Source organism: Selaginella moellendorffii, unplaced genomic scaffold, assembly GCF_000143415.4.
Source record: "Selaginella moellendorffii unplaced genomic scaffold, v1.0 SELMOscaffold_83, whole genome shotgun sequence".
NCBI classification, from domain to species: Eukaryota; Viridiplantae; Streptophyta; class Lycopodiopsida; order Selaginellales; family Selaginellaceae; genus Selaginella; species Selaginella moellendorffii.
The window spans coordinates 306,907-324,341 of record NW_003314344.1 but is presented as its reverse complement, the minus strand read 5'-3'; the positions used below and the strand labels follow the sequence as shown (position 1 = coordinate 324,341).

The window sequence follows — 17,435 nt, the reverse complement described above, 5'->3', positions numbered from 1 at the left end:
ACCTGCATTAATTCCGACGAGTTGTCCAGCCACGGTTCGAGTCTCGACGTCGGTAAGAGAATCACACAAGAATTTCCTTGGGTCTCTCTCTTAGTTGTCAGTTCTCTCTACTGTGACGCTATAAATGACACACCAACCTTATGTGCCGTGGTCAACGGTCAGCAGTAGTCAACAATGGTCAAAGAGGGAGTTGTCATCTTGCATTCTGCTAGCTTGGTGACGTCAACGCGCTACAAAAGTCAACGGGATTTCTTTAGGGTCAGCCCTCAGTCAACTCCGAGCTAGAGATTTGATATGTCACCCGCTGACTTTTATCTTGGTTTCCACGCTTGCGTTTTCCCGAGCTAACCAAAGCGTTGTTTGATCCCATCACACATTTCTAAAATCATAACCTGTGTTTGGACTGAAAAAACTGAAGTAAAAAAGACATGATCGATAACATGGCTTGTCTCTGGAAAAACTTGGGATGCAGTAGAAAAAAGCAAGTAACAGTCCCAAGCTTCAACATTGATCCGTTTCCTCACCATGAATCGCTTTGAAACAATGGGAGCAGTTGAAACAATGAGATATTCGCATCTAGTTGGGAGTCAACAAAAGTCAACAAAGAAATTCTATAGTCAACGTGGTCAACATGTAGGTCAAGGTCAGTAAGAGGGAAAAGAAACAACGCTGAACATTCCAAGTAAGTCGGGACAAATCTCTGCTAGAGAAAAGAGAAACCTATTCCTCGCCTATATACAATGTGTGTGTGATCCCATCATACTATCATCTTTTTTGTTTGGTTGTATCCATCTATCCACCCATGTTTCCCTCCCGGACGAGTTCTCGCGGCTCTTACTGTTGCCCAAAGCGGTCAGTGTCAGTTCTTCCAGCAACATTGACAACATCGATACCAATTTTCTTTGCCAAATCTAAAATCCTTTGCTGCTCTATTCTACTCATGACGGGGCTACAAACAAGGAATTTTTCCACCAGTCGTACATCGATCTCCTCTATTCTTTTTCAAAGAAAAAAGACATATCGCCCACAGCGCTGGGAGCATATTCGCTGCCCACCGGCCAACCAACACCGCACACCTCAGCAAGCGCCTCCGCGCCACAAGTTCTGGGCCTTGTTTAAAATCGCCAAGGCAAGATCGACGGCTGCCAGCTTTTAGATCAACGGTTCATATTCAAAAGGCGAGGGCTCCCGCCAGATTTCTAGGGCTTGTGTGATCCAATGGTTTATATTTTCCCTCCACATGTGATGCTTACCTCAAAAGAGACAATCAATTAGAGCTTGAGAATGATGCCTTGGATTTCAATACAAGCCCAAAGCATGTGCCGTTGTGCTTTTTCTCGCGTCTAGAAACAAACAAACTGAGCGGTCCGGGGCTCGATTCCCAGGAAGCGTAGAAACCAAAGGTCGCGTGTTCGAATTCCGTGGAGGCCAGCGCTCTTGGAATCTGGAGCGAAAGGGAAAAAAAGAATGCGCATTGCTTTTGCCAGTGCAAAGAAAGAAATTTTTAAAGAGAGGGAACGCCTTGCCTGCCTTTGAAAACGCCTTGACTATTATGTCAACTGACTGACAGCCGTCCATCGCCACGTCATTCCGGGGTTTTCATTGCGGATCGTGCCGCCCTTCCGCCCCGGAATGGCCAGACGTTCACATTCCGGTATGGAAGAAGCCCACTCAATGCTTAATGTTCTCCTATTGGCGAGGGTTCTTATTTTTCAATCTTTCGTTTTCCTGTGATCAAGATTTTGGCAGGCGCTCGCTCGCTCGATCGGCATTGGCGCGTGTGATAGGGCAAAGGCGAGGCCGATGCGTGCGATCTGTCGCCATTCCTCACCTTCTTCTTGCACAAGTTTTCGATGTTCTCCGCGCAGGAAATCTGTGTCTTGATGTGAGGCTTTTGCGGCGGGGCTTGGCCGGATTCAGCTGGGGAGCGCTCGCGATCTCGGGCAGTCTGTGCGTTATTTTGTTCGCTAGCGGAAAAGATTCGCGTGTGGAATTCGTGTCGACTGTTGCCCGGAATTGCGTTGCCGCCGCTTCATTCCGATAGGATGAGCGCAGTCCAGGGAGATCGATGCTAGGCCGGCTCGACATCGATATTTCGGATCGATCCAGCCAAATCTTTCGAGGTACAGTGCCGATTGTCCCTGTTCTTGCGTGTTCTTGCTCATCGCTAACATATTACGGTCGCAGAGTCGAGAAAATCGAGGTTTCACTCGGTGAAGAGGAGACGACCATGATCATCTTGTTGTGACGAGGGAATCCATATGAATCGGCCGTCCGAGATCATGAAGACGACTATCAATGGTATCAGTCACGTCGGATTCAACTTCGACGGCCAGCAGCAGGATCATCTCTACATGCTCGAGCACAGCGCCTCCTCCGGATTCGACAGCCAGAACAGCAGCTTGTCCCAGCACCTGGAGAACATTGAAGAGGATTTCCCCATGTACTTCCCATCGCCCACGACGTCCTACCCACCTCCAGAGACGCCATTGGAACCCATGGAGTTCCTTTCCAGATCGTGGAGCATCTCGGCCGTGGACGTCTCCAAGGCACTGGCTCCCTACAATCCCGCCGCCAACAAGTTTGCTACCACGAGACGAGCCGAGGAGACGGGGATCGAGACGACACCCTTCTCGTTCGCCTCGGCAATGACCTCCGACATGGTTCTCAATAGAATTCTCGCACCAGTGGTAAGCCTCTTAAGGTAGTTTGGAGTTTATTGGTCCTTTGTTCCTGACAGTGCCTAGCTACATTCTTCCTTTCTTGCAGGAGCTCGGCATCCAGAAGAGGAATTCCCAGAGAAGTGGGCTTTTAATGAAGAACCATAGTGGACCACTTGGAATGGGCTCGCCTCTGTCACCTCAAGTTCCAGAAGAGCAGGTAGTACACTGGTCTTTTTCTTCGCTCAAGGCCAATTTTTCGTTGTGCAGCATCATTCTTCCACGACTACTACAGCTCCCAAGTCGCCCATCAGAAACGGAAAGTCCGTAAGGAGATGGTTCCGAGACGTCAAGGACAAGAAGAAGGAGGCAATTCGTGCCCAAAACGCACAGGTTCACGCAGCCATCCAAGTCGCGAGCGTTGCCGCTGCGATAGCTGCCGTGGCTGCTGCCACGGCAGCCACGGCCATCGACGATGGTGGAGCAAAGACGAGCATGGCCATGGCTTCCGCTGCATCGCTCGTAGCATCTCAGTGTGTGGAGGTCGCCGAGAGCTTGGGAGCCGATCACGAGCTGGTTGCGTCGGCTGTTGGCTCCGCGGTTCGTGTCAAAACGGCTGGGGACATTATGACGCTCACTGCTGGTGCTGCGACATGTAAGTCAAGTTCCGGAGTGCTCGCTCACGCGTGCTTATTGTAGGTGGCCGAATCTTTGCTTAACTGATCAACTTTGTTGGTGTTTTCTGCCGACAGCTCTACGGGGAGCGGCGATGCTCAAGGCCAGGGCCTTGAAAGAGAACCAGCAGCAGCAACAGCAGCACCAGCACAGCCGCTCGTCGGTCATCCCGTACGAGCGAGGCTCGATGAACTTCAGTGGAGAGCTTGGATCCGAGGACAGCGAGGCCGAGTCCTTCACACAGGAAGTGCTGGCCAAAGGAACGGACTTTCTCAAACGGTCAAAGAGCGGTGAGTATGCTTTACTCTTGCTCCATGGAGTGGAGATATCTTCTGCTCTGGGACAGAGCGCTAAGCCCTGTGTGTGTGCCTTTTGCGCAGGCGAGATTCATTGGAGATCGGTCTGTGCCTACATTAACAAACATAACCAGGTACGTTGGTATTTTATTATCGCTCCCGCGAGAGAACAGGCAAGCAAAGCATTCCGTGGGACAAATGTGGCAGGTTATCCTGAAACTCCAGAGCAAGCACGTAGGGGGCGCTCTAAAGAAGAACAAGAAAAGTAAGTAAAAACAGCGTGGAGCTTGATTTCTTCCTCTTGTTCCTTCTGCCGCTCTGATGGATGGATAGAACTCATAAAAATTCCCTCTGTCCTTGGCTCGCAGGTGTGGTTGTGGACGTCTACACAGAGATCCCAGCCTGGCCTGGGCGATCACTCCTGGAAAACGGAGAACAGCGGCGATACTTTGGAGTCAAGACGAACACGGCAGAGCTCGAGGAATTCGAGTGTCGGAGTGACTACGAGCACAAGATCTGGACGCAGGGCATCTCCTATCTTCTGGAGCTTGCAACTAGCAAGCCACAACAAAAGCCCACCAGCTAAGGATCGTGTCCGGCCAGCCAGCCAGCCAGCCCCGCCATAGCTGCTCTTCTCCAAGGTTGGCTCTCTTTGTCCTTCCTTCTTTTCTTTCTTTCTTTCTTTCTTTTCTCGTTGCTGCTTTGGACACCGAGTAGCTTGATAGATGCTTCCGTCCTGACTTTGCTTTGGATGTACGTTGTCGTCAGCCTTTTGTAAAATGATTTTTTGTGGCTGGCATGATGTGGTTTCCATGCGAGAGATTGAATTGTTGACACGCATGTTGGTGAGATGATTAGCGAACAGCAGAGCTGATGGAATGGATAGAGTTTTCTTTCCAGTCGCTGAATTGATTTGTTCGCAGCTCTCATTCGTCCTTGAACAAGTTCTTTTTTCTTTTATGTGAGATCAACACAAAATCTCTCTTTTAGTTTCCACCAGACAAAGATGGATGATTTGTATTTAATCTCATCCCACCCTTTGGAAACTTCGGCTTTCATGGTGGGACAAGGTGTGTAGAAATCTATACGTTATGATCGATTCCAAGAAGATCATCTAAAGTTGACCCTGGAGCGATAGCAAGTGTTGGAAGCCCAGTTCCTTGGAATCACGTTTCGAGCCACGACTGTTTCCGAGGTTGACAGAGTCGTGACTCGAAACGAGAAAGGGCCCCTCAGAGGACCGCCATTGAAACACCATGTTGCGCCCCACACCTGAGTCATTGGCTGCCAAACTCGAGACCCAGCCTGTTGTGTGTGTGTGTGTGTGGCGAGAGAGAGAGAGAGAGAGAGAGAGAGAGAGAGAGAGCACAAACAATTCGTTTCGTCAGTGTAAGCTAAGAGAGAGAGAGAAAGAAAAAGAAGTGAAGAAAGGCATGTTTATCTACCTGCATGAGCTCGACATGACCCAAATCTCCAGGTCCCGCTGCGTAGCGAACGAGAATGGACAACCAAAATGGTGTGGATCCTTCGTTGACTTGGAATTCCATGGGCCTGGAGCCATAGTTACAATCGACCCTGCAAAATTTGTTAAAGGGTCAGGAGAAGTTGGCCATGAACTCTTTTTAACTATTACCTCTTGTAGAGGACTTGCATAACTCCTGATCCCAACAGCTGGTTTGTTCTTCCGGCCATCGCCATTCTTCCAAATGCCGTGCCACTGAGGTCGAAATGCGTCCTCCCAAACGCGCAGTAGCCACCGGGACACTCGTCTGTGATCACCACCGTCACGGCTTTGCCGGAGCAGAGCTGCTGCTGCAAGCACCTCACCTGTGCAATCCAAGCCAAAAACGAAGAACATGAATTCTTTTGGAAGGGGTTGGGAAGGAAATCCAAATCTCTCATACCTTGTAGCATGCACCACAGCCTCTGCCATTCTTGAACAGGACGGGGCTCCCAGCACCAACATCGAGGCCGTAGGGAGTGTTCGGGAGTTCACCATAGCCACAAGCTCCTCCTGGAAATGCAAGAGACAAAGGAAAACGAAGGCATTGATCACTGCAAGAAAGAGAAGAAGAATGATTGGAGAGAGATTTCCTCGCATACCATCAGTTCCAGCACCGCTGGGACTTCCATACCAAGTCGCGGTTGCCAATTGCCAGCCTCGTGCATACGCATGGAATCTGCAACGAGCAACATCCACTGCTGCGAGCAGCAAGACGATGAGCCTCCACAAACTCGCTGAATCCATCGCACAAAAGCACACAAAAACACAAGAGCTTTAGTCGAAGCAGATAATGGGAAGAGATTCGAAAAGAAAAAGAGATCGAATAACAGCCCAGCCAGTCCACTTTTTCTTCCACGCAGAGGATCGTCAGTTTACAATGCTATCTTCTACATGTGCCCTGCGCCTTTGAGTTACCAGAAGAACACCTTTGCATCAATCAATCGTGTAAGCCAAAGCGTCGCTACCCACAAGCGCGTAACGAGAGAAGCGCGATGATGTAAGAGCAGCGATGATTTGCCACTTTACGAGCTCGCCTTTCCGTTGAGCCCAGAGTTAAAAACGCCCAGGTAAAGTTTCGGATCTGGTGAAAAAAGGAGCCGTTGGAGTGTGTGGACGTTGACCATCTCTGGTAACTGCTGGTTTAAATTTTCCAGGTTTTTGCTAACACATCCAAACTTTTATGCGTAAGTTGGCTTGCACGAAGCACGTAATTGAAGCGGAAGGTTGCTTGAAGTTTCACTCTGGATCTCTTCCAGAGTGCTTTACTGCTTTTGGGCAGAGGCCTTGTAGAGTGTTGTCTCGCTAGTGCTGCTTGCTGCCTTGGTCGGGAGCTTTTGCCAGAGAATACGAGCAAGCGTACCTTGAGCATGAGTGAGTGATCATCCTCCTGTTTTACAGAAGAAATCCTTCTGTTGCAACTTTCTTTCGCGGATAAATGGTTTCCCGGTGAATACGTTGAAAACCACAAGACAAAACGCGATTTTACTCTTTGAAACGATCCTAGAAACGACACTTCAGTTTAAAGTCGAGTATATAATTCTCATGCATGCACTACTTCGACCTCGTTGGACGCGAGCAACCTCTTGAAGCCCAGCAGATAATGCGCAATCTTCTCCCTGTAAATCGGGTCCCCCATTGCATCGCGTGGAAATCCAGGATCAAACCTCTCCACCACAGTTTCCACTTCCATCCGCCGCGTAACCTTCTGCATACAAGCAGCCAGCCGCCGGGTGACTGGAATCCTGTAGAAAACCGGGCTCGTGTCCAGCACCAGCAGCCCCAGAAACACTTGCTTCTTGAGTTCCTCGCCCCGCCGCCGCGCTCGTTCCTGGTTCTCTGTAAACGCTTGGATGACCTTCTCCACAAGCCGGGCTTCTGCAAACGCCCTTCTCTCCAGTCGGTCAGGATGAACTATCATCCTGATCTCGGGTATGAGCCCGCGCATGAGGTAGACGTCCCTGTGCTTGGCGATGCTGCCAGCGTCGTCTCCCTGGGGACCAAACTCGTACTCGACTCCCTGCTCGATGAACCAGTCCGGAATGACAGTGTCCTGCGTCACGTATCGGTTGGCGAGGATGTGCATTCCTGGCAGCTCCTCGTAGCCCAGGAGGAGCAGCAGCTCCCTGGCCAGCCTCCACACCGAGAGCTGCGTGGTTCCATTGATGCACTCGGGGATGTAGGCGTTGAGCCAGTGAACGTGGCGAACATCGGCTGTGAGGTCCTTCATTTCGCGCACCATTTGCTCGTACTTGTCTTCTGCTAGAGGGGAGAAAAACTCTACGTCACGGAACCTCACCTGGCACCTCTCTATGCTTGCCATCTCCTTGGTAACCAACCCTAAATTGTTAACATCAGATAAATTTATTCTTTGTTGCGTTTACAAAATGGGAGATTAAAAGATTTTCATGCAAATAAACTATTAGATTAATAAGATCAAGGACGTCGGCTCACTTTAAATTAACGTCTTTGTTCTGGTATCTCACTATCAGGAGCTCCTGCGAGAATCGATCAAAGCACGAGCAACGAAATTTTGTGCTTGTCCTGATTTGAGCTAGAACTTTAGAATAAAAGATTGAAGCTTATCGTTTCTAGTGCCCGTGAACCACCTAAAAGATATCGTATCTCAATAGTCCGAACTCGTGAGATTTGGATTCGATATAACTGATACTGGAAAGGCACAAGCATACACAAAAGAAAAAGGAGGAGGAGGAGAAATAAAAACAATACCTCTCCCTCCTGCGAGAATATCTCTCGACAAAATATCTTCGACTTTGAAGGAAGGTACGATGGAGGGAACGTCCAAGTGTTCGAAGCTAACCATCACTCTTTTCTTTGTTGCTCTCCACGAACCCGTGGACAATGCCGCTGAGAAAATACCAACAACGTTTAGCCGAGAAAAGGGAAAATCTATACCTTTGCGGGATCCCAGACACTATAGCTTGTACCGCCAGGAAAACTGCGTCTTCCCAGTCGCGAAACAGCATTGGCCTGTGATGAGCACCGTCACGGCTTTGAATAGCAACTCGGGGACAATTACCTGGAAGTGAAATCGATTGCTTCATCTCTTTTTCCCTTCTTGGATCCCGAGTGCTTTGGACAGAAGCCTGCTCGCTGCTCTACCAGGCATGTCCGGCCGACGAGCATTCCTTGTTCTGGAACACGTCTCGCCAGTGCTGCCGTCTTGGTCGGGAGGTTTTTCAGGCGAGCGGCTAGTGTGTTGTTCAGGACGCCTTTGAGCGCTGCTCTTACCCAGTGCGTGAGTGATCATTCTGTGCGCTACCGCAGGAACAGTCCTTGGGGATCTTACGTTTGAGTCGCCTGCTTCGTCCGAGGCAACAGTGCTGGTGCTGGTCTCGCAGGACGAGAAGATGCGTTCTCTTGCCGAGAGATATGCCGCCTCTCTCTCCTCCAGAGACGTCACGACCGGATTCTCGTTAGAAGTGAATTGTTTCTCTGAAACATAAAACTTACTCAAAGCCTGATCCAATATCTATCCAAACCATACCAGATGCTTGCATAGCAGAACGTTTAAGTAGTGTTCGAGACGAGCTGCTGGCTATCGAGCATGAATCTTCGAAAGCGTTGAGTAGGTCGCTTAGCAACACGGACGGTCTAGACATGTCTTTGATTCGTTACCAAAAGAAAGAAAATACGATAGAGAAGTATTGCTTACATGGACGAGTCCTCGCATTTTGCGACCACCAAATGCCTGCCATCTCCCTCACCCACAGACTCGTGCGCTAGGCTGCAAAAACGAAGAAGAAAAGCTTTTATACGTGAATTCTTTCAAGTTTTAGAGCAAAGATTCTCACCCATAGACGTCCGCCAAGCGATGAAGAAGCATCCGGTGATAAGAAACCATCGGTGTAAGCTCCAGCAACTCCCTATCACTGGAAAAATCACAGATGAATCCACCAGAAAACACAAAAAACCCTCGCTTGCCTGGATGGATCCAAAAACTCCACAAACGCTTCCTCCGCCGCCAGCAGCAGATGCTTGGTGTGGAGATTGTTCCTGACGAGAGACGCGAGCTCCTCCACCTGCAAATCGCTCGCATTTGGACACGCATTGGCGCTCACCTCCATGGATAAACCCTAACCCTGAGAATAGAATATTCTTCCCGGATCCGCGGCATTTAAATAAAGAGAGGCTTTTGAGGATATTCGTATCCAGTCTTTGAGTGTATTCTTTGGGGCTTTTGTGGATGGCTCTAGCAACGCTACTGCTGATTGTCTTGGTGAGAAATCCATTCATTGTGGCACTGGCAGCTGCTGCTCCAGCATTTTTTGTGTTTGGAGACTCGAGCGTCGACACGGGGAATAACAATTTCATCTCAACTTTGATCAAGGCCAATTCTCTGCCTTATGGTATGAATTTCGATCCACCAGGTGCTACAGGGAGGTTTTCCAATGGCAAACTCGTGAGTGATTACATAGGTGGGACTTGCATAAGTTTTGAGATCATGGATTTTCCCACTTTCTTTCTCTATCAGCCGAGTTTCTTGATCTTCCGTACCCTGTCAACTTCTTAGATCCCGGTGTTTCGCCTTGGAATCTCTTGAAGGGTGTCAACTTTGCAGCAGCAGGGGCTGGACTACTTGACAGCACTGGCTTCTCGCGAGTAACATTGATAATCATTCATTCGTGATCGAAGGTCTTTCTAAGGTTTTTATTTTCTTTCCAAAGGGAGTGAGATCATTCACAAAGCAAATCAAAGAGTTTCAGAAGGTGGTGAAGGTTCTGGAGTCTCTGGCTGGCAAATCCTCTACGCTGGATCTGCTTTCACGGTCGATTTTTCTAATTAGCTTTGCTGGGAATGACTTGGCAGCCAATTATCAGCTGAATCCATTCAGGCAGATGTTTTACAACCTCACACAATTCGAGTCGCTGCTTATAAACCAGATGTCTCGTTCGATCCAGGTGAGAATGATAGCATAAATAGTTTGCTACAAGCAACCTTCTACATAATGTCTAGACTCTTCATGCTTATGGAGCTCAAAAGTTTATCATCGCTGATATTCCACCTCTGGGATGCACTCCTGTGGAGCTCATACTGCACGGAGCATGCAAAGGAAGATGTGTTGCAAGTGTTAACGAGCAAATTCGGAGCTTCAACTCAAAGACAAGTGTTTTCTTTTCCAAGCTCAGAGCAGTGCTCAGGGACTGTGATTTTCTACACCTTAAGAGCTACACTATTGTACAAAGGATCTTGGAGAATCCAAGCACTCATGGTAAGTTCTTTAAGCTTGTGTTGATAATTGTTCTTTGCTTTTCATCGCAGGACTAAGGCATGCCAGTAGAGCTTGTTGTGGAAATGGTGGCCATTACAATGCCCTTGGACCTTGCAACTGGTTCATATCTTCCGTATGTGAAGATCCAGATTTATATGCCTTTTGGGATATGGTTCATCCAACTCAAGCTCTCTATAAGCTTGTGGCCAACGAAGTCATCTTTGGATCCCCAAACTCCATCTATCCTTTCAATCTAGCACACCTTGTATCCAATATGCCACAATAGCAATGTGTATAGTTTTACGTAATATTCACAGGTTTTTCGTATAATTCTCAATCCTTGTTGACATAGACCTCTTTGTTCTTGTCACTATTGTTGTTGTTGTTGAAGTAGATGCTGGCAAGAAGAACATAAGCTGGCGCGTTTCTCGAATCTAACGCGAGAATTCCCCTCGTCGCATTAAAACCGACAGCGGTGTGATCCTCTCGGTGTAGCCTACATGCCCCCAGCAGCGATCTCCAGTCCCAAACGTCAGGAACAAACGGCATGCTTGCAACGAGGTCTTGGGCATCGCCCAAGTATCCTCCCCTCCCAAGAACATCCACCATGCAGCAGAAGTGGAGCTTCTTTGCTCGGATCCCAAAATCGATGCTCATCGACACAAAGCACGACCAGCTCGCGTGAACTTCCCCGAGCCGGCTGCAAGCAACCAAGATGCAAATGAAAGATACTTCGTCCGGTTTGCAAGCCGAGCTGTGCATGTTTTGGAAGAGCTCCAGCGCTTCGGTGGACTGTCCGTTTTGAGCATAAGCCACGAGAATTGCATTCCACGAGACCGAGTCGTGTTCGAGCATCCCATTAAAAATGCGTCTCGCTTCTGCGAGATGGCCGGCATGAGCGTATGCCGAAAGGATCGAAGTCCACACCATTGCGTCTCGTCCTTCCAAGCCATCGAAGATCATCTTTGCTGCCTCCAGATGCCCGTTTAGCGAGTAAGCCGCCACAATCGCGCTGAAAGAGACACTGTTTTTCGTCTCGATGGTGTCGTAGATCACTTTGGCCTCCTCCACATACCCGTTGTATGCATACCCGGCTAGCATCGCATTTGAAAGCACGATATCTCTCTCGTGTACTTTGATGTCGTCAAAGATCCTCCGGGCCTCCTCGAGGTGCCCGTTGTGAGCATAAGATCCGAGCATCACAGTCAAAGACACAAGATTGTGCTCGGGCATCTGATCAAACATCCTCTTGGTTTTGTTCATCAATCCGCTCTGGGCATACGCTGAGAGCATCGACGTCCATGAAACAATGTTGGTCTCTTGCATGCCATCGAAAACTCCCTTTGCATTGTCAACTTCTCCTTGCAAAGCAAAGCCAGCGATCATCGCAGTAGAAGACACGAGATTGTGCTCCGGCATGGATTCAAACATTTGCTTTGCTTGTTCGATATCACCATTCTCTGCAAATGCAGCCAGCATGATCGTAAGCACCACCAGGTTTCTCTCTTTCAGCTTGTCAAAAGCTCCCTTGGCAAGAGCTAGATGCCCGCTTTGAGCATAAACAGAAACCAAACAAGTCCACGAAACTAGATCTCTCTCTTTCATCTCCGAAAATACAAACTCCACCTTCTCCACCTCTCCCAGATCTCTGTACAGGCCTAGCATTGCATTCCACGACACAAGGTTTCTTTCAGGCATGGAGTCGTAAATTTGTTTTGCCTGAGAGCTATGCCCGTTTTGGGTATATGCACATAACATTGCAGTCCAGCACACAATATCCCTCTCGGGCATTTGATCAAATAGATCTTTTGCATCACCAACTTTTCCGCTCTGAGAAAACCCAACAAGCATGCACGTACACGATATAAAATCCCATTCAGGCATTTTCTTAAACACTTGCTCAGCTTCTTCGAAAAGACCAACGGCGGCATTTGCAGTAAGCATCGCCGTCCACGACACAAGATCTTTTTCTTGCATATGAGAAAAAATTGTGTTTGCTGCTTCAATGTTTCTGCTTGATCCATAGGCATTTAACATTGTGTTCCAAGAAACGAGATCTCTTTCCGGCATTCTCTCGAATAAGTCTTTAGCTTGCTCAAGATCCCCTTGATGGGCATAAGCGCTTAACAGCGTTGTCCACGACACCAGGTTGCGGTGCGGGATCTCATCAAACAGCTGCTTGGCATGCTCCATTTTGCTACTTTTGGAGTAAGCAGCGAGCATCAAAGCCCATGAGAATGTGTTTCTAGAAGTGATGGCATTAAAAACTTGCCGAGCTTCATCAGGAGCACCACACTTACCATACATCTGGATTAGCATGTTATGCATAAAAACGTCATCGGGAGCAACGAGTGGAATAATTTGGAAGTGAATCTCTCTCGCCCTAGACAGAGTCTTGCATGACTTAACCATCTCCAGGCAAGCGTTTCGATCCATCCTGGTTGCCTGACCATATCAAGCTCCTTGTTCTTGACTAATTTTTGAGGTTTAGAGGAAAATCATAATAGAAAATAGGATTAAAAGATGAATGAAACAAAATATAAATGGTTTCAATGCTAACATGTTAACAGTAAAAGCAATTATTTAGACTCTATAATATTTCTTTAAAATTAGGGCATTGCAGTGAAAGCCCTAGCTATGGCGGGAGCGAGCGTGGGCGCGGGCAATGGCGTGGTTCTTGGCAAGCGCGCACGAGGAAATCCAAACTACTCGGAGCTGGGCACAGGCAATGCGGCTGCTGCCTCTGCTGGATCTGGCGGAGCTGCCGCTAGCGGAGCTTCTACCGCCGCTGGAAGCGGTGCCATTGGAACCCCAGTCTTGACGGGCCCGACCGTCCAAGTGCAGCTCACATTCGCCGGTAAGGATAGAGTTCTAGCAGCAAGAGGTGCTGATCGTTTTTTTGCTTCACAGAGAAGAACAGTAAGAGGATTGTCATGGCTCTCCAGAGTGGCCTCAAGAGCGAGCTCTCGTGGGCACTGACCTCGCTCAATGTTTTATCTTTCAAGGAGAAGGACGATGGAAGGAAGGACGCTCTGGTGAAAATTCCTGGCCTACTCGATGCTCTCCTTCATGTGGTATTTGATTTAGTTTGCGCTTTCGTGATTTTGTGGCTCTGCTAAGGAACTGGACTGCGCAGATAGATGAGTGGAGGGATATATCTTACTCCAGTGACTCGAAAAAATCAGCGAGAAAACGCACGCTTGGACTTCATCGTCCGACCACTGGATTTGGCCTCGAGTATGAGATTAACACGCATCACGATCCGCTCTATAGAATGCGGTATGTAAGGCTCTCTCTTTCTTATGCGCGCTCACTTTCTTTTCTTTTCTTGTTTAAATTTCCTAGCACCATGCCGGAGAGAAATCCAGAGAGCGTCACAGATGAGAAGAAGAATGTAGATTGGTGGTGGGACGAAGAGGGGCTGTTCAACCTGGATGAAATCGGACGAGCTGAGCGGCAGCAGTGCGCTGTCGCAGCCTCAAATGTTCTACGGAATTTCTCATTCATTCCCGAGAATGAAATCCACATGGCTCAACACCGGCACTGTCTGGAAACTCTTGTTTGCTGCATGCAAGATCACAATACTGGTACAATGTCCAAGTTCTTGCTTTCTTTGACGGGAGAAAGTACTAACTACATACAGAGGACGAGGAGTTGGTCACTAACGCAGTGGAAACGATTCTTAACTTGGCAACGTTTGTGGTGCTGAGAATATTTACTGACCCGTCCAAAGGCCGGATCACGTAGGTAAACTGTTTTATGTCTAGAGTTAGAGAAGCTAACTTCCCATCGTCTTGCTTGGAGCAGGGAACAAGCTGCTGTACAAGCGATTGTGACAATGCTGGAATCACCGATCAAGCCCTGGCATTGCTCGGCTGCAGAGCTACTGGGAAGGCTCGTAGTAAACCCCGAGAACGAGCCATATCTTCTTCCATTTGCAACTCAGGTAGAGACTTTCGTGATAAACTCTGCCTGAGCGTTATGTGCACGGACAGATCTACAAGCGCTTGGTGGACATACTCAACTTTCCAGCGAGCGATTCTCAGGCAGCAGCCATAGCAGCATTGTATAACTTCGCGGAGGTGAATATGGACTGCCGTCTTCGGCTGGCAAACGAGCGATGGTGAGTAGCTTTTCTTCGTTCACACGAAAGCTTTTCAAGCTTGGCTCTTTTGTTTACCTTCGCAGGGCCGTCGGGAGGCTCTTAAGGATCGTCCAGACGCCTCATCCCCTGCAAGAAGTGGTGAGAAAAGCAGCCCTGACGCTTGAGAGCCTTGCGTCAGAACCAGAGAACAGGTCTATACTTCTAGCTTACGAGCACACTTTTGCGGAGCTTGCTCTGACGGATGCCCGTACTTCGGACATGTTTGCGAGGATACTGTGGGAGCTGAGCTCCAGGACAGGATCCAAGAGCTCTGCTCGTGGAGTGTGGGGATCATAGCGAAAACGTAAGTCTAAGAAGAACCAACCGATACAAAACTTATTGGTCCACCATCCCAAGTAGCCATTCGATTCTGAATCATCAGAATTGTCACAATCATTCTGATTAAATGGAGTAGCTGACTTTTTGGATTGCAGACATTCCTTCAGACAATTGCACAAAGAGAAAAGAGAATAGATTAAGGAATATTCTAAAATATGTTTGAATATTTCAGTGTGACGTCTAACAGTACAGTTACAATTTAGTGGGATATATTAATTTTCTAGTAGGGTTTTAATTAGATATGCATATTTTTGTATTTCATGCACCATGCACAGGTGATTGGTAGTTTTGATTGTTTAAATATAACTTTTGCAACATCTAAAACTCTTTTGTTCCTATAGGTTTTTTATTTCTTTTCTTTTCTTTTTCCTCTTCTTTTCATTCATTTTTATGGTAGAGTAACATATTCCTATTTTGCAATAGCTTCCTCCTCCTCCTCACTCAAGTAATAATTGGTGTAATTATATGATATTATGTAGTCACAATTGAATAATCAAACTTAATTCATAACAGCATTTATGGTGTGTGGTGAAACCATTCCTCTTGCTACAAATCTTTATATCTAGGGATGATATTTACAATTAGTTTAATCATAATTACCACCTATCATTCTTGGGATGATACTTAACATCTATGTAAATTTCCCACACATCTTCAAGGGATACAATGGTATAATTGTTTGAATATGCTATTTATGCGAATTCTTAGATGAATTCAAGTGTATATTTAGACATATTAACGACTCTGATGATATTTACATTAAAACTACTTGAGTTAGTTATGCAATCTGGTGTTTGCTTCTAAAGCCTCTTATTTTATATAGAGCTGAATATATCAAAACAGATCAAATTAGGCATATTATTGCTAACACTTTGTCAATATTTTGTAGAATTTCTACATACACTTGTTCTAACCACTTTTGATAACACTCTTCAAGTGGCATAATGTTATAAGACATTATTTCTTAATTGCACATTTAACCCCAATTTTTATAGGAGAGAATCATCAATGGATATTGACATTGTTGCTATAAGGACAAAGATAAGGATGTAGACATGGGTATAATGTTTGTTATTAATTGTGTGATAAAATTGGCTAAACATATTTATATTCTTAGTGTTTTCAATTTGGCGTCTTTCATCTTTTGAGAGGAAATTTTAGCATCAATAATGTTTTATTAGTGTTGTTATGTTAAAAGGTCTTGACAATGAATTTTTTCTAATAAACAAGGAATAACACAAGTAGTAGAGGGTCATTGTGTGAATAAATCAATAACCCCTCCATCTTTCATTTGAGAAAAGGTTCATTTAACACTAATTTATCCAATATTCCTTTTCCAAATTTTTTCTTATAATAGGAGAGCCTTTATTGTATTCTTTATATTGGTACATATTTTATCTAACCTATTATTACATGTTACTTCTTATATTTGCATTGTACAACAAAGACATTTTCAGTTTTTATAGCAATAATTATACACATATATGTGTGGGATATAACATTAGCTATGTATTTATATGTTCTTGAACTTGATTTTCAATTATTGCAAGTGATATCAAGTTTAAATTTTTTGACCTCGTCCTTATGGATTACTTATAGCATAATCATGCCAAATATAACTTTAAGGCTTCTTTACCTTGTTTTATATTCCTTTCTATTACTCTCATTTATGTTCCATTTTGTCTCTTTACTTCTACTTTTGTTTTTATCATTTTTATCTCTCAATCACTACCTATTGCATTTCCTTTTTACTTTTTTTATTCCTTTTATAAATCCCTCAGATAGTCTTTGTGCTATGGTAATTTATTCACATCCCTTCAACTTTGGTCTATTTTTTAGAACTAAAATCACAATATGTCATACTATTTCAATTAAGGATGTTCTTCTAATTAAGATTCCTTCTTGGTATTAGTCACTAAAGGAGATTAAAATCTACATTCTACAATTCTATCTCATATGTATACCTTTTTTCTCACACTATCAATCTCTTAGATTGTATAGAGTGAAGTAGTAAGTTCACTAAGTTGGATATCATTTTTAAGTACTAATAGATGTTAATCACTAAAACAAATATTTCTAAAACTGTTTTCTATACACCATTTAATTTGTATAAATTTTTAGTGATGCTATTCTATTTGAATAATACTCTAGTGACTTTATAGTGGAGGATGATGTATACAATATATAAAGGGTAACTATCAATTTTATAATAATGTCTTGATCCACTTAAAGAGGATATGGAAGGAGCACATCTACTATGTTAGCTAAATGTTGATTGTATGAAGTTGATTTAAAGTTAAAACAGTTGAAATGTTTATTTATGTCTAAGGATGGGGATTATATTTTCATTAGGGTTTGGAAATTGAACTTGATAATTTGTGGGTATTTTGATCCCATTCCAAAGTGTGTGAACATTATATAGTGCTTCCTTGACAATATGTAATATCTCAATTATTTTATTGATTATTTTTATAATCATACTACATCATTTAAAGTTATTAATATCATTTTTTATCTGGTCTAAGAATTTATAACACACTTCTCTCTCTCTCTCCATAATTAGAAAAGGGGTAATTATTTGATAAAA

The 17,435-nt window shown here is 45.6% G+C and overlaps 6 protein-coding genes across 9 annotated transcripts; 3 read left to right on the top strand and 3 right to left on the bottom strand.

Annotated features, from left to right (window-relative positions):
- Nucleotides 1-1,693: 1,693 nt before the first annotated feature.
- Nucleotides 1,694-4,739, top strand: LOC9630724 (VAN3-binding protein). 2 transcript variants are annotated; one of them, XR_002990553.1, is made up of 9 exons: nucleotides 1,694-2,123; nucleotides 2,188-2,690; nucleotides 2,770-2,880; nucleotides 2,931-3,315; nucleotides 3,413-3,625; nucleotides 3,716-3,765; nucleotides 3,839-3,896; nucleotides 4,000-4,272; nucleotides 4,555-4,739. XR_002990553.1 is itself a non-coding variant. In XM_024661546.1 (8 exons), exons 2-8 carry the CDS (start codon nucleotides 2,262-2,264, stop codon nucleotides 4,215-4,217), a joined length of 1,464 nt encoding a protein of 487 aa, XP_024517314.1. In that variant the 5' UTR covers nucleotides 1,694-2,123; nucleotides 2,188-2,261; the 3' UTR covers nucleotides 4,218-4,430. The 2 variants fall into 2 exon arrangements, 1 of the variants encoding a protein (XP_024517314.1); XM_024661546.1 differs by lacking the exon at nucleotides 4,555-4,739 and having other exon boundaries at nucleotides 4,000-4,430.
- LOC9630723 (expansin-B16) lies at nucleotides 4,616-6,172 on the bottom strand. 2 transcript variants are annotated; one of them, XM_024661547.1, is made up of 5 exons: nucleotides 5,735-6,172; nucleotides 5,536-5,645; nucleotides 5,265-5,494; nucleotides 5,077-5,206; nucleotides 4,616-4,936 (listed from the first exon to the last, which is right to left on the bottom strand). In XM_024661547.1, the coding sequence occupies exons 1-5, from the start codon at nucleotides 5,877-5,879 to the stop codon at nucleotides 4,742-4,744; spliced, it is 810 nt and encodes a 269-aa protein (XP_024517315.1). In that variant the 5' UTR covers nucleotides 5,880-6,172; the 3' UTR covers nucleotides 4,616-4,741. The 2 variants fall into 2 exon arrangements, with proteins under 2 accessions (XP_024517315.1, XP_002987628.1); XM_002987582.2 differs by having other exon boundaries at nucleotides 5,265-5,458.
- A 1,582-nt stretch (nucleotides 6,173-7,754) lies between these two features.
- Nucleotides 7,755-9,222, bottom strand: LOC9663180 (R3H domain-containing protein 1). Its single transcript, XM_024661543.1, has 7 exons — nucleotides 9,078-9,222; nucleotides 8,948-9,025; nucleotides 8,809-8,880; nucleotides 8,641-8,747; nucleotides 8,173-8,588; nucleotides 8,049-8,123; nucleotides 7,755-8,000 (listed from the first exon to the last, which is right to left on the bottom strand). Exons 1-5 carry the CDS (start codon nucleotides 9,218-9,220, stop codon nucleotides 8,194-8,196), a joined length of 795 nt encoding a protein of 264 aa, XP_024517311.1. The 5' UTR covers nucleotides 9,221-9,222; the 3' UTR covers nucleotides 7,755-8,000; nucleotides 8,049-8,123; nucleotides 8,173-8,193.
- Nucleotides 9,223-9,339: 117 nt separating this feature from the next.
- Nucleotides 9,340-10,661, top strand: LOC9663179 (GDSL esterase/lipase At1g71250). The gene is made up of 5 exons (XM_024661510.1): nucleotides 9,340-9,523; nucleotides 9,628-9,755; nucleotides 9,821-10,054; nucleotides 10,110-10,365; nucleotides 10,416-10,661. Exons 1-5 carry the CDS (start codon nucleotides 9,340-9,342, stop codon nucleotides 10,649-10,651), a joined length of 1,038 nt encoding a protein of 345 aa, XP_024517278.1. The 3' UTR covers nucleotides 10,652-10,661.
- Nucleotides 10,662-10,698: 37 nt separating this feature from the next.
- Nucleotides 10,699-12,801, bottom strand: LOC112341431 (pentatricopeptide repeat-containing protein At4g02750-like). Its single transcript, XM_024661508.1, has one exon. It carries the CDS (start codon nucleotides 12,799-12,801, stop codon nucleotides 10,699-10,701), a length of 2,103 nt encoding a protein of 700 aa, XP_024517276.1.
- A 187-nt stretch (nucleotides 12,802-12,988) lies between these two features.
- LOC9630722 (armadillo repeat-containing protein LFR) lies at nucleotides 12,989-14,946 on the top strand. Of its 2 annotated transcripts, XM_002987650.2 has the most exons (8): nucleotides 12,989-13,222; nucleotides 13,276-13,439; nucleotides 13,502-13,644; nucleotides 13,711-13,952; nucleotides 14,009-14,108; nucleotides 14,173-14,311; nucleotides 14,361-14,488; nucleotides 14,554-14,946. In XM_002987650.2, exons 1-8 carry the CDS (start codon nucleotides 13,003-13,005, stop codon nucleotides 14,804-14,806), a joined length of 1,389 nt encoding a protein of 462 aa, XP_002987696.1. In that variant the 5' UTR covers nucleotides 12,989-13,002; the 3' UTR covers nucleotides 14,807-14,946. The 2 variants fall into 2 exon arrangements, with proteins under 2 accessions (XP_002987696.1, XP_024517351.1); XM_024661583.1 differs by having other exon boundaries at nucleotides 13,502-13,952.
- The last annotated feature ends 2,489 nt before the right edge of the window (nucleotides 14,947-17,435 follow it).